This window comes from Dermacentor andersoni, chromosome 8 (assembly GCF_023375885.2).
Source record: "Dermacentor andersoni chromosome 8, qqDerAnde1_hic_scaffold, whole genome shotgun sequence".
NCBI lineage: Eukaryota > Metazoa > Arthropoda > Arachnida > Ixodida > Ixodidae > Dermacentor > Dermacentor andersoni.
Window position 1 is genome coordinate 128,636,492 of NC_092821.1, and position 17,040 is coordinate 128,653,531.

A 17,040-nucleotide genomic window follows, 5' to 3' on the forward strand; every position below is an offset into this window, starting at 1 on the left:
GATCGAATTAACCGAAAAATCAAATTAATCGAGGTTGAATTTACAGAACCCTACTGTACATGCTGCCAGTGCTAATACTAAACGGTACAAAGAGAAGACGTAGAACGCTGTGCACATCTTCTCTTTGGGTGCTGTTTGCACAGGTATCATGTGTCATGAATCTAGCAGTCAACAGACCTGCTGCGGTGGCTTAGTGGTTTAGGCGTTTTTGCCGCTGAGCATGAACTTGTCGTTTTGATTCCCAGTTGCAGCAGCTGCGTTCCGGTGGGGTCAAAATGCAGAAGTGCTTGAGTATACCTGTGGCATCTTCGGATGGTCGCTATGATTCTCCAAATCTAGACATACCATATCCACAGCCACTCTGAACCAAAGTAGAAAATATCTTGCACTAACCAAACAGCTGGCTGCTTTTCAGACCAGTGAGAGGGAAGGAAGCAATTACATAGGGAAACTTCCGGTAATGTTGCTCATGACTGCTGGCTAAATTTGGATGAGAAACATGCAGTTATATTGGTGATTGTCAGTGATAATTGTAGTCTGCTTGAATGGAGAAAGTGCAACCGTGGAAACAAGTGCAACCGGGGGAATGGGTTGGGTCACGTAATTGGAGACTGACCAGATTTCTTTGCAGCTCTGATACGAAGTAGGGCGATTGGAAAAGGCCATCTGAATGTAGTCGGAGCACTGCATTTCAAATTTCTGAACATACAAGATGGGCCTTGTAGGAGTGCTTCAGAGCACTTGAGAATGACCATCCAAGGATGCCATTAATTAAAATGCCAGTTAAAGATTTAGGCACTTGTTAATACATAGCTACTGCATTGTTTTTTTCTCTTGTTCATTACAACCAGCTGTCCAGTAATCACATATATCTATGTGCTGGGCACGATACTTTGGTCGATTGTATATTTCGAGGAAGGCAGCGCCAGCTTGGAACTTTTCCAAAGGGTCCATTGGAGGCAGCATAGGCAACCTAGAAAACAAATTCTGCTCCATTTGTTGAGCAGAAAGAAAAACTGTTGATTTAGTCTTGTGATGGGGCTTGTTGAAATAGCTTGATTGGAACACAATAATGCAAGGACTTATGAGACACGCAACAGGAACATGAACATCAGTGGTGGGACATAGATATAACAGGCTTAGGCTAATTATTATAGAAGTTTACATTGTTCTTTGAGAAAATCGCTGTCACTTTGTGAGCACACTCTTCATAGCACTTTCCTATAGACAAGTCTCTATTGAGGATGGCCAGTAAAATCTGGAATTGAAGTCGAGGCTAAGTGTTAGGCGATAAGGTCACACATGGGAATTATATGTCATGCTCTACGATCCATCAATTGTTTCGCACCACTTCCTCCTCTTTTGTTTTCTTTTTTCATGTTCTTCACATAGCTCTCTGCACGGGGGCATTTCTTTCCATGCATCCACTTCCCATGTGTTTCTTCATGAAATGAACCAGTTGTAACAAGTTCACGTTTGTGCTCCTGTAGTGCGTCCTGTAAGCCCTTGTACCGTTGTTCCCCAATCAAGCTTATTGAGTTGGTCTTTATAGAAAAACTGTCGAGCTTTTTCTGAAGGTCATCCAGGTAACAACCTGAAAAGAACGTACGCAAACCATGCCTCTAATTTCTGGCTTTTTTCAGGTGTCTCTGAAAAGAAGCCATTATACGTAAGGCCTAGTTTTCGTGGGCCTTGCCCGACCAGATGCTAAACACCAAGGGACTGCAGCATCTGCTCAGTCCGTTGTTACTGCAGAAGCACTGCTGTCGCTCGACTCTTAGTCCTGCTTCTGCAGGAGTCCGACTCATGCGTTGAAGCCATTACTTTAGACTGTGTCGACTATGTTCGGGCAGACTTCTGTTCAGAGCAGAGATTTGCACCTTGGCGAGGTCGTCTTGTTTTACGTTCATTGTTGGGCCTTGTAAATGCACAGCTTTGGCAGCTCTTGGAGGGAACACTTAACCAGTAATAAGAACAATATTTGTTAATCTCTGACAGGAAAAAAAGTGGCCGACATGAGGTATTGACCAGATATCTAGAAACCTAAAAGCGGCCTGCAGGTCTTCATGTTATAATCTTGAGCGTAACTAATGGCGAAATACTGAGTCAGTGTCTCTTGTAAAGGTGGACTATACTGTATTGGCAGGTCAGATTGGCACTCTGCTATTGCAACATTGCTTATGTGTGTAATAGCTGTAAGGTAGTCGGCATGATATAAGGCTTGAGTGACTGGCCTGTCAAGGACCTGAGGGCCTGTGTGGAATGTGATTGTGTGGGCATGACTGACCTGCATGAAAAAATGAGGCCCAAAGGACGTCGCTATCAAAGACACCAAATGCTGTTACCTTAAGGAACCTCCGTGTGAGTGGGGACATGTGATGGGAAAGTGATGCAATGAATATTTTAATTGCTTCTTCATGGAGGACCCTATTTAGCGAAATTGTGAATATCATTTTTTCAGTGACAATTCTTTTTTATTGCATCGTTTGCTTCCTGCAGAGTCAGAGTGCTGCAGGCTTTGAGGAAGGCGATGACAGCATCGTGCCCAGCACACCAACCCTCTTTGTGCCTCGAAGGACTGACGGCTTTGCCGAGGCTGTTGGGTGAGTTGATGTGCAGGCTTGTGGCTTGACTTGCGTTACAGTTGACGCATGACTCAGTAATCAGGTTTAGTAGTTCGGTACAGTTGAACCACGGCATAACAAACAAGGATTATCAAAATAAAATGAGCAGTCACCTAAGGTTGAAAGAAACAAAACATATAATTGATGTTTCTGTGCTGCTGTGGGTTCTTTGTTCACCTTGAAGAGCATGGCAATAGTGTCCGACTATTTATGCATTCAGTGTCACAGAGTCTGAGTGCATATCCCGGGAACATTATTCTGCATCTGGTTTATTGATAAACCGGTTTATCATGCCCTTACTAGACAGGTTCTCTAAAACTGTTGTCCTGTGTATTGGATAGGACTGGTGGTGAAGGGTAGCAGGATCTAGTTATACAGAATGTTTTTAGCGCTGGAAGGATGAGTGACTAGTGAACTAGTGAAAAAAAACTTATAAACCAAAAACCTTATAAACCATACTACTTATAGTAAATGTTGATGCAATGAAAGTATTTTTGTGTCAAATGTGACTTTGTTATAACAGTGTTTGACTTCATTGATAGCTGACCTCACTTCTGTGCTGTTTTACAAGTGCGTTCAATCAGCATAGCATGTTTATTTGTGTGCAGCTCTCCTCACGTGCCCCATGGAGGCTTCGTATTCGGCAGTGCATCCGAAGGGCCATCTGCACCAGAGCCATCTGGCCTGTCGCAACTTGCATCTCAGGAAGGTACGTCACAGTAGCACTTTACATGATTTCACCTTTTGCTGTTGACTGTGATGCAGTCCAAAACTTGGCACGAATTCTTGAGATTGGTCAGCCAGTGGAATGTTTTAGCCTTGTCGTCACTGCCTTTTCCAAACCATACCATTAATTAACCATGCCATTTACCATGCTTACCATTACTACAGCAATTCAGTGCTGTGGAAGTCCATAGGGAAAATGTAATTCACCTGACAGTAGAACGAAGCTCCAACGGAAACCCACATGTGTTTCTCAGAATAATTCAGGAACGTCAAAGATTCATGGGCTGCTTGAGCTTATTACACAGAAGTTGGTTAAACCAAAATTTTATGATTGGTTTTTGTTATATGACAGATGGCGTGACGAAGCTTTTTTCTGACATTGCAGACTGTGCAAATAGCTTGCATGTTTTTTTTTTTTAACAGTGCAGAAATTCAAGAACATTTACGAACTCTGATTCAGAGAACATTGATGATTATGAAGTGTTTCTAAGGGGGCATTGAGAGTTACAAAGAGGCTGTGTTGCTTGAGGAACACTAATTACCTAATAGAGTTGATCCTGGATATATCTAACTCAGATACAGTCGACTTCCATTGATTCGATTTTGACAAGGCTGATGAAACTGGTTGAATTGTCCGGTGAGTGGCATTAAACAAAAGGCAGAAAAGAACACCGAAATTCCGCACTTGGCAGTATTGCTGGTAAAGTTAGCTACACCGCAAGACTGTCATGTTGTGTGGTGAGATGCACCAAGCGGGGCAAAGTGCCACAATTACGAAACATAGCACCTGTTTAATTTATACGTGCACATGTGCCATCTCCCGTTGCAGTACGAGCTCTGAATGGCTGCCAGTATGCTTATTAGGTGTCTAGGTGCTTAATCAAGAAACACATACTGTCTCGTGACAGTAGCCCCTTTCCATTCTTGGTATGGTTCACCGCAATGCATTGCGTGTGCTTCACCGCATAACATGGCTGTATTGCGGTGAAGCTGATTAGTCAAGTTCAAATTATTCGGTAGAGGCCAATTTTGAGATCTAAATAGCGGAAGTTTGGGCCCATAGAAATGTATGGGTGCTGACCGGGACGTCTGGTCGGGATCGATCCAACCAAAGCCGAATTAACAAAGGTCTTCTGTATGTCGAATTATATATAATAGCTGTAAAAACCTCTTGAAGATGCCATGCTAAAGTATAGCAATGTGTATTATGCGTACGTCGAACACACGTCATCTCCAGTTGAAAACGCCTATTTACAACCTGCCTTAAGATGAATTTTAAGCAATAACCATAGCTCACAATGTCGGATAACGGTGTTTACCCGATTCTAACGTGCACCCTTTCCCTTTTGGATGTATTGAGCCGAAAATTGCCTGCGCCGGTGCAATCGGCCGCAAAAACAAAACCGCCGTCGTGGCGTTCGTACGATTTACCGCAAAACACGGATGTACTGTGGGGAAGGGAACTTCAAAAATTGTTCTGTGAAGTTGACTTTAAAAACTGACCAGCGCTGTGCTGCACATATTAGACACTTACCCATTTTATTGCTAAAAAATGGGTGCACATTGAATTTCTACGTTGGTTTTCAACCTTGGACACATCGAAAGTGCACGCGTTTAGTTCGGCGGTTTGCTAGCAATGGGCAAAAGCTGCCAAATGAAAAAGCAGCATGTTTTGGCATTCTTCTTGCATCTTGTTTAATTCGACCCGCCAAATAATTTAGTCACTTTCAACTGTACTATCACATTCGCAAGATTTTGCCTTACTCAGGGCATTGGACTTGTCGAACTATCCAGCCGACGATGTTGCTGGCCCTGGGTGCAGCTACCAAGCTTGGCACAGCGTCGGAAATGCTTGTGGCTGAGTACGCCGATGCATCCAGTGCCGAGTCACGTGAAAGCTGGCCAAAGTGGTAGTATTTCCATAGATTATTGGCTGGGAATACTACTCCAGATCATAGTTGAGAACAATATGAACTCGCAGCAACCTTTGCGAAAGCGTGCTCTGTCACCATCTTGTATGGTGAGGACACTGCGTTCTGATGGTAGGCTGTTGTAAATTTCGCAAACACGATTTTGGTTTCAAACCGATTTACTTGCTAAAAAAGTGTGCATCAGATTCAGGCAAATACAGTATTAGTTAGCATGTATTAGTTGTTTGAATTTTTGGGCAAATTTTTTTTAACATTGAGCAACGTATTGCCAATAAATAGTGTTTCAACTTAAAGGGGTCCTGAACCATTCCTGAAAATACATAGCCTGCGGATAGCATACGCTGCTGTTAACATCTCAGCCAAGTTTTGCGGTTGTATGCGGTGCATGGAGCTCGCAAGCAGAGCGCAAACTCACCTTTCACTCAAACGCTCTCTTTTCAACAAAAGTCTGCTTGCCATTCTTTTTTGAATGCTTTATTTGATGATACAGCAGATTCCCATATGCTGCTGCTATTAGCCAATAGCTGACATCAATCAAGAAGGGTGTTTGGATCACTGCGCTTCTTTCTGCTGTTACTTTGTATATGTAATGACAAAGTTCAATAAACAGGCTGAAGTGAGCAAAAATATGCTTTTAAATTTTTATAATAATTACATAGTAGCAGAAGAAGCCGATTAACGTCTGCTTACGTATGCTCTGCCGAGGCCGTCCCACATAGGAATTAAACTTTGGCCACCTTGCTTATCGATGTTGTAGCCGACGGGTCTCACTAATTTAGACAAATTTCGAATGCTCAGCTAAACTTGAACCACGTAAAACTTCAGGTTAGACCACACGCACACTCACTCCTGGCCACTCCTAATTAGACGCCTTGGTAGACTAATTGATAGCGCTTCAAAAATGCGCAAGTTGGATGTGGCTGCTATTCGTCGGTCAGCTGGTGAAGGAAAAAGCTGGTCCGCACCACATAGCATGGTCAGACTGTGGCGTATGATCATAAGCACGCACTCGGGCCCTATCGTGCACAAAGCCAACACTTTGCATATGCACTACAGTTGCATGTAGCTGCAGTCTGTGTAGTGTAGATACTGCGGCCACTGTGGTGTGTTGCCACGAGTCCACTGGCTAAGTGCACTGCAACCCACTGAGGACAGCCGGATTTGGCTAGGGTTTGGCGGGTCATTGGCACCAAAATCAGAAGTAGTGGCATCTACGTTAACACCCAAAAGCAAATTTGAACTGCGTGCCACGGTGCCATATAGAAGGCGAAGCATTGTGGGCACGCCCCGCTCTGCCGTAGCCTTCGCAGTGCCAGCCATTCAAGAAGGAGTGGAAGCATTGCGAAGGCCATGTTTGATTGCCAATAAGTCCGCTTCTGCTGAACGCATTGAAGTAGTTTTTGCGGCAAAGTTTTTCTCAAATAGCCTACTTTAACTACCAATGCATTTCTACTCTTCAATAAAAAGTGGTTCAGGGCCCCTTTAAAGCCTGCTAATGTGCTACTTAGGCATAAATTTAGTTTGTTGCATTTTTGAGGAACACCTGGCACCTAAATAGTAAAAGAAGCTTCCAGGTGTTAAAAAAAATCCGTAAAAATTTATTTGTATGGCAAAGTAGTAATAGCATACATGGTTATGCTTGCAGGTGTGGGAGTAGACGACACACGGATGGACCTGTCACACTTTGAGGAAGGTGGTGGCCGTAGTGTGCCATCAACGCCACTGCAAATCTCTCCAACTGGTGAGCATTCATAATAATTGCATTTAAAGATTGGTGCATATAAGATTACTAATAAGCCATGCTAAAACATGGACACACAAAGGACATGGTGTCCTGTGCTTGTGTGTGTGTGTGTTTGTGGATTTTCTTCGCTTTTCATGCACAAATTTTATTTTAGTTTGTGCACATCATCACACCCATGTTCGTTTTATTGAGTTTTGACTACCATTTCTTTGCAGTTACAGCTTTGTGCCCAACTCATGTGACGTGTGTGCTGTTTCAGGCTTTTTTTCAGGCTGGAAACGGGATACTTTCGATCATGATCAAGGCTTATTAGGATTTAATTTCTCAATCGCAATTGGCTTCCTTCTGTAGCTTGCGCAAAAGAGTGAATCGTGATTTCTAATCTCTATCCCATTAGGGCTCGATCGCAATCGAAATAGTATCTGAATAAGCGGTATAACCTCATTTCATGGCATAAAGATATTTGAAGGACACTCCTTGCATTCCTGCTGCACAGAATCGCGAGACACGTCGTTGTTCCAAGGAGAGACAACTGTGGTGGAGGAACCCCCCGAGGAAACGCCCGAGGAAGCGGCGGCTTCCCAGGAAGAGGAGGAGGAGGGGGAGGAACAGCCGGGACCACTCGTCGTGAGCAGCCCACCTACTGTCCTGGTCATGGAGGCTCCAGAGTCCACCGAAGGGTACGGGGCCGATGTTTTACCAAGTAACATTCTGCATAACCTGCTATGCCATCGCGATAACAGCAATGCATTTGTCTCGAAGTGATGATGGAAATAAGATAGTAATACTGACACATTTATGAAGTTGTAGGAACTCTATCCCACATGTTTCTTGCATGACATTAAACAGTCATAAAACTTTGGAAACGTCAAATATTTTAATTTTATACTAAGATTGGCCTTGATATGCCGTACCTGGCATCACAAACACTGTTGTGCTGTCATGACTTGGAGTGAAATTTGTCGACATTGCAGAGCAGTAAGGCTACATATGATGATGTTTCGCATAAAAAAAGAAAATTGAGTATGGCAGCTACGGTGATCACATAAGTGGAGCAAGTCAGTATATTTTGATGTCATGATGCATGAACCTTCTGGATACTGAAACCGAAACTTGGTCATTGAACCATGTAATGCTGTAAATTATTTAAGATGCTTTCGCACTTGGCAGTATTTTTTTAAGGATTAGAAGGTTTGGACCTGTATATAATGAAAAAAAAATACACAAGTAAGAAAACATGTCATCAAATGGCAACATCTTTTAAAGCTGAGACTTGGTGGCTAAAATGCCACAAGAAGCTATGGACTGTGCTACTAGTGTTGGAATGGAAAATGATATGTGTTAACTGCTGAGGTGTAGTGCTTAGATACAGAAAGGCAGTTGTATGGATTAGGGATCACACAGGATGAGGTAATAATGAAGGGGAGTTATAAATGCTGTGGATGCGTAGTTAGGTAACCGATGATCGTTGACGATGGCCAGATGTATTTCATCGGAGGAAAAATGTAGTTGAGGATGCCAGATCATTAGACAGTGATTAGGATCTGAAAACAAGTGTGTAGGGTTGCTTCAGTCAACGCAGAGCAAGGAAGCAAACAGAAGTATTTCAAAGGCGCACAATGATTACGATGATGTTGGAGAACATTGGTGGCGTTGCAGTATTAGTTGCAAAGTAACTGGTACTAATAGTTTTTGATTTCAGAAGGAAGGTTATTTGCACGTCTCTCTTCATGCTCTGTGACTGCATTGATTTTATAATAATGCAACATGCGTACTGTACTGTTTCTAGGCCTTCATCTGCCGTCGAAGTTCTTCCGATTGTGGAAGAACCTGCAGAGCCAGAAGAGTCACCAGCAAAGGCAGAGCCAGCAGTCATTCATTCATCACCACCCACTATTGTCATCTCTCCTGTGCCTGTTCTTGAAGGTAAGTGTGTGGCAGTGGAGCCATTTCATGTTCCGTTTCGAGTCTCTGAAATGTAAATGTGTGAGAGCATACCCTGCAAGCACATAATTGGTTTTGTTCACTTCGGCACATATTCCGACAACCACAGATGTCTGCATCAAGTCAGTCCCTGAGGACATGTGGGAGGCATGTGACGCTCATCACTGTGCTACTTGACTCTACGGCATGATGAGAGTTGGATGGCACAGCTGGTTTGACTATAATGGCACGACCACGAAGGCATGATGACAGAGCTCTGACAACAGATGCACGATGGCAACTGTGTGATGATTGTGGTACCACAGGGGTGACAGAATCATGATTGAGGACAGTATGATTATGATAGAATGATGCAGAAAAATGATGTCAAAGGAATGATGAAAGTGGTAAGATGACGATGGCAGGACAACAATGAGATGGCGTTACTTGAATGAAGACAATGATAAAACAACAGCTAGACAATTACTTTATGACTACGACTGTGCGACGATGATGGTGTGATGATGACAGCATGATGACACTCTGATGTCAGCTGGAATGACGACGATGCAATGACCACAATGGCATCACGACCACAAGCACATACCTAGTAGCCCAAGAAATTAGACAACTTGGACTGCTTGTTTAGAGTGGAAGGCATTGATTGCATTGAATGAAGGCATTGAGTGATGGCAGCATGATGAGAGTTAGGCCACGAAGCTGAAATGGCCAGGATTGAACCATCTCAATAACATCAGGATGGCGGTGTAACAAGGAATGCGCGACAACTGTATGATGGGAGTCTGAAGACAAATTTGTAATGATGGCCATGCAATGGCCGTTAACAACGGCATCGCACCCCGAACTCCTACCTAGTCCAAGCTATTAGACAAATGGGCCCACTGGGTTCGAGGTAGAAAGCATGACGGTGATGGCATGACGAGAGAAAAATGGTGAAGCTGGAATGACGACGATAGAAAGACCATGGTGACATGACGACCAGGAGCACATACGTAGTGGTTCAAGCAAGTAGACAACTTGGTCCACTGGGTCTGCCACATAAGAGGACATACGGACAGACAAGACAGATAGGCTCGAAACTGCTGAAGTAGGCAAGGAATGCAATTAAAATATTTTTTTAATGGGCAAGGGTCTAATGTGCGTTGCACAATGGCGGCCGGTTTCTGAAAAATCAGCTTCGCCCCCATACGTACGTGTTATGCGGCAAAGCACACAAACGCCGTGAAGGTGGTTTAGGTTTCGTACCCAATTGCATCGCACAGGCAATTTTCGCCCCTATTTCCTGTTAAAAGAAATATGCACCTTAAGATAGAGTAAAAAGTGTAATAAAACATTGTGATCTACAGTTATTGCTTAAAAATTTTCCTTTGGCAGGCCAAAAATAGGTGTTTTTGACAGGTGTTCAAGACATTCACAGTACTGTCCCCTAAGCTACGCATAGCCAGACACTGCCATAAAAAGGGTCACTATTGGGGTCATCATAGAGTAAAGCGCAAGTGTGGAGTGGTCAAATTTGAATTATCCGATTAAAGCCAATGTTAAGATAGAAATAAGGAAAGTTTGGGCTCATAGAAATGCCATGGGTGCCCGCTGACACCTTCAGTCGGGATCAAATTAACCGCAGGCGAATTAATGGAAGTAAACTTTGTATGCCTATAAAGAAAATCAAATATATCAAAGGTATTTTCGTGCAGCCAAAGGCTCTACTGATTAGGAGGGGTTAGTGTTTTACGGTTTCACCGGCCGGCAAGCGCAAGCAGCTCGCAGAGTCAACTTACATATGGAACTCACGCTGCATAATCTTTCAATGACAATGTATAGACATGCATATGCACCCATGCCTCTCTCTTCATGCTTCCTGCACTGACCTGTTGTTCGTCGCATTTAGTGCACTGCTTTTATTTACTGATCACTCTGGAGCATGTCCCATCATACTGCAATGAGTTTCTTGTTTACTCAGATACAATAAGCTAGAAAAACATGAATACGAGCTTCCGCTCAGTGTTATCTGTCATTGCAACCTTGACCTATCGGCAGCTACAGGTGTGCAGTTGCTGTTATCAGCCCTTGCTGCAGCATAATTTTGACATTGTGTCAGGATGGTGTTTCTCTTTTGAGTGAGCACGTGTGCCATTCCTCGGTCTCTCTCAGTGACCCCAGAGGAAAGAGAAGAGCTGCTGTTATCGGAAGGGGAAGCAACCGACACTGGAGCAGATGCTGGGTCTGAGGCGCAGGCTTCAGAGGAGCCAGCACCCTCAGGTGAGTTTCTGTCAGTGAGTTGACGTTTGTCGAACATTTTGTATTCTTCCACACAAAATCTAACAGTAATATAGTACTCTTGTTGCATCAACATGGCAGCCAATGTTTGCGTTGTTCTTCAAGGGTTTACGATCTACTTGGTACTCTGCTGGAAGTGTTTTCAGACTGAATATTTGGGTGTTTGTGAACCCATTGGTGCTGCAACATTCTAGGGATTAAAGTGACTCTGGCGTGTTGCGAACATGGTAAATTAGCCCTCCCAGTCATTAGGTAATGCTCTTGTGAATTTATGGGCGATATATACTTGCCTTTATGTCGTATGAAACCTGTAATAACTTTATCAGTAAGTAGGGAAACCATAGCATGGTTGTTAATGTAATACAGTGAACTCTCACTTGAGTGAACTTAAAGGGACCAAAGGAAATAGTTCACTTAACTGAAAGTTCACTAAACTGAATATTCACTAGACCAACATAAGACATGGCATACAGAGTCAAAAGTTTGAAGTGCAATTCATGGAGCAAAAGACATGGCATCCATAGTGTTAGAAATGTGTGAAATGGAATTTGTATATGTCAATGAAAAACACACCACATGGGTCGTTTGTGTGCACACGCGGAACCGACGAGACTGGAAAGAAAGAGACGGACGACCATGCCACGACTAGCCTGTCGGAATAAAAAACACACACCCCGTGGTTTATGATGTGACAGATCGCCGCATTGCTCTGGCGGCGTTGTAAGCGCCCACGATGTTACTTTGTTCGTGGCCTCCGAGATTACATGCTTGCTCGTTTTGTGCGGGCAATCTCGGAGGCCATGCCTCGTTGCCGTTCGTTTTCCGCGCCGCTGCTTTGCCCCAGGGGCACTGTAGTGCCAGCGAGTGGCGGTTTGATGAGGGCAGGCATCGGTTGCGCCTGCAGTGCGGTGCAAGCCTTGGTCCTCTGAGCGAGTTTGTTAAGCTGAAATATTGACTGTTCCAAAATTCGTTTAAGTGAAACATTTTTGCATAGAATCTATAAGAAAACTGCCGGGGATTTTTAAAAAGTTCATTATTCTGAAATATTCGATAAAATGATGTTCGTACAACTAAGAGTTTACTGTAGTAGGATCTCTTAGCGTGGTGCCCTACTCAGTAAACTACAGCCATGCATATGCCTTGCTGCCTGTGCAGGTGCCTATCATGTGAAAGGGTCACTGTCAGAAAGCCATGGTGATTGCCTCGCGTACATTGTGGAAACTGTCGATATCACCGCTCTCTTTCTCATTTATTACTCTCCCTTGCAGACATACGCCACGTCCCGTACACGCACATTTGTGTATTCAATCTTGGGCATAATTTGGCTTCTTTGTAAAGGTTAGTTGCATGGCGATTAAACCTGCCACATTGTGTAGCCAGAAACTGGGGAATTAAATGTATTGTGGCATCCAAACAACTGCTGTTGCAGATGTTTTTTCCTTACGCTCTCGCTTCCTCGCAGACATGCATCATGTTCCATGCACGCACATTTGCATATGTACAGCTGAACCCAGATATATTGAATTTGAAGGGGTCACAAAATAGTTTGATGCATTGATAATTTGAAATAGAGATTACACCTATCGAAGTTTATCTGAAAATTCCGTACGTCTCGGACAGTCTCTCGGGAATGTGGAAAGCAGGAATTAACTGATCCCGTAACCGGAGCCACTCAATGAGAAGATCGAGTGCCATCAATTTCTTGAGTGGCGTGTGTATCGGACCTGGAGGTCTTTTGTGGTCTTGAAGCAGCATGGCAATCCTCTTTCCCGATAACAAGTGAACGCAGGTAGTATGGTTCGCTGCGCAGTGGTTAGTTTTTTTTTTTTTTGTTAGTGTTATGGTTCACTACATTGCATTCCTGTGATGCAGTGAAGACTAATAAAGCTAATTGACCTGGAATGCAAATTCCAGGTCAATTCCAGGGAATGCAAGACCCTTGCTGCACGAGCCCTCGGCATATCACAACATGTACCTTGCTTATTTTTTCTCAATGGCATGTACTGCCTTTCATATTCAATGACTGAACATGAAAAAGCAGACTTAATGAAATAAGTCTTTTTTCTTTGTGCACATTTTTATTTTTTGTCTGACGGAATCTGTGACTGCAAAGGGAGCTTTTCTGCAAATGTTAGTTATATGGTGGTTAAGTTTGTTGCATTTTGTAGTATGAAAGAGGGAAATGAAACCATGTTGCATTACATATGGGAAAAAATTATTTTAAAAAAACTATTATTGCTTAATTAATGCCAGTTGCCTACAGCACTGTTGCCATTGTTTTTCATGCCTGCCTTGTCTTGAGCACTATTTGCTTTATATCTTCCAGTTAGCTAAATTTGGCATAAATGGCAAGTATGCTGACTTGATTGCTTGCTATTTTTATTGCACCAGCATCACCTTAAGTGCATTGTCTTCCCGCAATTGGGCATTGTACACAGGTGGAGAAGCTTCTGTAGCGACATCACCTGGAGGGCCATCGCAACAGCAACAGCAGTCGACGCAGCAGCAGGCACCGCCGCAGCGCCGGCGCATTGTGTGGGAGGAGCCCGAGCCGGCCTCGAGCTCAGTGGCAGCAACGCCGCCGCCCTCTGTGGCGGCGGTGCAAGCCGCAGTGGGCGGAGCCCCAACGTCGCCGAGCCCCGCCCACTTCCCATCACCTCCGCATGCGCACGCGACGGCACCTACTGCCGCGGCCGGCGCCACCAGTGGGTCAGCCATGGCATCAACACAGCCGCAGCAGCAGCAGATGCAGCAACAACAACAACATAATAGGAGTCCCAACATGGTTCGCGGTCTGCGCAGCCGCCGGGTGCGCCTGCGAGGCTCGTTGCCACAGGGCCGAGGGGCTGGCCTCCAGAGTAGAGGGGCTGGGCCTCAGGGTAGAGGGGCTGGCCCCCAGGGTCGAGGGGCAGGCCCCCAGGGTCGAGGCGCCGGCCCCCAGGGTCGAGGAGCGGGGCTTCAGGGAAGGGGCCACCCAGTGCGAGGTGCAGCGGGACTCATGTGGAGTCCGAACTGGAGGGGAGGTGGCCCTCGAAGCCGTGGTCCACACCCGTTCTGAGCTGTGTGGGTGCGTTTCAAGGCGGGGCCAAGTAGTCGCCGAACAGAGATGCAGGGGATAGGTGTGGGTTCTTGATGCGATAGGGAAACACATAGAGGAACTAAGGGCACAGTGATTGCTGACACTTCAGAGGAGTGGCAACAGTTGCAAGCACAATCTTGCAACTCTTTCTGTGAGCTTAGCCCATCATCATTTTCATGAGTGCTTGTATAGTATTTTTTTTCTTGTTTACCGAGGAGCACTTGAGAGAGGAAAAATATTGTTTGTAAAGGAGTGGCAGAAGTGTGGTTTGTGTGAAAGGAAGCTCGCATTGTTGTGATGGCATTATTTCACAGAAGTTCTGAATGATAGAACTGGTCTAAATGACAATGAATGCATGTGCCCGAAGATCAAACTAAATGAAGGGCTCGTACTGTTGGAAGGACTTCGCAGTTAAGGGGTGCAAGCTAACACAATGCACCATATCACCAATTTTACCCGTGGGCCTCATATGGTACTTCAGCAGCAGTGATGCAAGCCTTCAGTCTTTTTATTCATTGGTGCCTTTGGTGCATGGCAACTTTCCAGTACCTCCGAGTCACGTGAATGTAGGTCCACGCGCAAAATTGCTAGAGTGTTTAGTTGTGTGAACTTACCCTTAAGGAAAGCAGTTAGTGGCACACAACAGGACAATGTGAGTAAATTCACAACTGCTTTGAATGGCTGCCGTGTTTTTAATGCGTGGTCGTGGCAGGATACAGTGACACGCCAATTTCAACCTAGCGGGTGATTGAGCGAGTGATTAAGGTGAGCAGCTATCAGCTAGGTGAACAGGTTAGCAGGTGATTAAGGTGACCAGCGATCACCAATCATTTCTAAAAGGCTAGAATCCAGCCATGTTTGAAACCATTGCCAACCAAGTAGCTGCCCGCTCGCCGAGTTTTGTTGGCATGCACAACTGGCTGTCACAGACACCTGTGCAATCAGTTGTCACAATTGAATGCTCATGTTAAGGAGGTCTGCACTAAACCACCCAAATAGTTTAATCTCCCATTCTGAGATCTTCCTCAACATGAGATACTTCCTTCACTCCTGTCAGTAGACAATGTTGCCACCTCTTGGTTTAGAAGAAGCAAAGAAATGTTCCGATAACCCTTCATGTAACAAGCAGTTTGCTTGAGAAATACTTCTCTGTGCCATCACGTTGGAGTTGACGCTTAAGCTGTCTGGTAACACAAATATACGTCAGGAATTACTGCGCTGTAATTTTGTTCCTAGATACTTCCAGTGTGTGCTCCAAGGCGATGACTTAGAGGAGCGTCTCTCAAGCAACTCCTCATGTTAGTAACCACTAAGTTGCATTATTGAAATGCATGGGGTAGTTCAATCAAGGGGGTGCCTCATGTTCTGGTATGTTTAAGAACGCAAAGAGGTGATTCACCTGAGAAACCTGTTGCTTTCTCCATGCTTTGACACTCATTTGCTGTACAGCACAGTCGCTTGTCTCTCCATTTATTCTGTTGTGCATTCTTTTATGCTGATTCATGCTCTTTCCGAGACACCTGAGCACCGTGCTTCATACCATATTATTCTCCAGCTCCTCATCTATCATGCTTTGTTTGTCCCAATACGCCAAAGCTTTCTGAAACTTGCTATCACTAGGTTCTTTCTTAAGGCCAAGGAAGGGCTGAGATGAAAAAAATGTGGCAGTGACCAATACATCTTGTCTTCTTTTTGTTTCAATTCTTGCTTTTTTTGTTGTTGTTGTTCTTTTGGAACTGAAGACATCACCTCTTTTTCCTGGTGGAATTACTACTACATTTCTGCATAGTTCACATTCTTTTCACCACAGTTGCACTTCTCAGGACATAATATCACAAATTTGAGGCCTTTTCGATGCATAAGTCTCATCTCTCATTACTTAGCATTCAATCTGTGCATATTTTAAATTGGTTTGAAAAGTATGTATGTATCTCCTGTTGGGGTGGCTATTACAGATAGGTTTAAAGAGAGTCTAATTGTTTTAGTTGTTACCTAAACCTGTGTTCATGTTTCTTTCCAGCAGTGAGAGTTTTTACTTTAGAAGGGCAGGTGTTTTCTTGCTCAGGATGATTACAAGGCTATGTCTTTAGAGCTGGCTGCTGCAGTAGTTCTCGCAAACTGTCAGCCTCTAGGAACTGGGTTCTTGGAATATGTTTACCTTCTTTTTTTTTTATGTACAGCACAAAACTTGAGTGTCCTGTTGACCAGGGTTGCGCTGATCTTCACTTGAGTGCATTTCATGTGATGTCACAACTACTGGAGCCAATCAATGCCAATCAATGTGCAGTTTAGTGTAACAGGAGATGCTGTCTGTTCACATGACTTTTTGGTCAAGTAGGTCTTGGTTTCAGAACTTGCAGTAGTAAGGTGCTCTCATTGCTTCCCAAGTGGTGTATGCCTGATTGTGTTTGCGGAGTGTTAAAAAAAAAGAAAATTAAAAACAAAATTTTTGGCACACTCCATGCTGTCTACGTTCCACTGTCTTTGATAAAGCAGCAGTCTTGTGCTTTCAGATGTATGTTCTAATGTTGTAAAAGGTGACGGCATGGATGTCCTCGGGCCACTGAACCATAGCTCCACTAACATAACATCTCATGGTGCAACGCAACTCATATGGCCCAGTCCTTTGCTAACTCTTTGCCAAATTGAACTGCTGTGTTAGCTCCTCCGTCGTACTATTTCATGCTGAATAGGGAACAGTCTTGATGCAGCCGA

The 17,040-nt window shown here is 44.2% G+C and overlaps 1 protein-coding gene across 2 annotated transcripts in view; it reads left to right on the top strand.

Annotated features, from left to right (window-relative positions):
• LOC126525630 (nucleoprotein TPR-like) overlaps positions 1 to 16,785 on the top strand; it is a 118,857-nt gene extending 102,072 nt beyond the window's left edge. For both annotated transcript variants that reach the window (XM_055067771.1, XM_055067772.1), the window contains exons 43-49: positions 2,500 to 2,603; positions 3,233 to 3,333; positions 6,927 to 7,022; positions 7,522 to 7,705; positions 8,815 to 8,951; positions 11,121 to 11,228; positions 13,685 to 16,785. In XM_055067771.1, coding sequence (XP_054923746.1) covers positions 2,500 to 2,603; positions 3,233 to 3,333; positions 6,927 to 7,022; positions 7,522 to 7,705; positions 8,815 to 8,951; positions 11,121 to 11,228; positions 13,685 to 14,304 — 1,350 coding nt within the window. In that variant the 3' untranslated portion in view covers positions 14,305 to 16,785. The remainder of the gene's footprint in view (positions 1 to 2,499; positions 2,604 to 3,232; positions 3,334 to 6,926; positions 7,023 to 7,521; positions 7,706 to 8,814; positions 8,952 to 11,120; positions 11,229 to 13,684) is intronic.
• Positions 16,786 to 17,040: the final 255 nt, after the last annotated feature.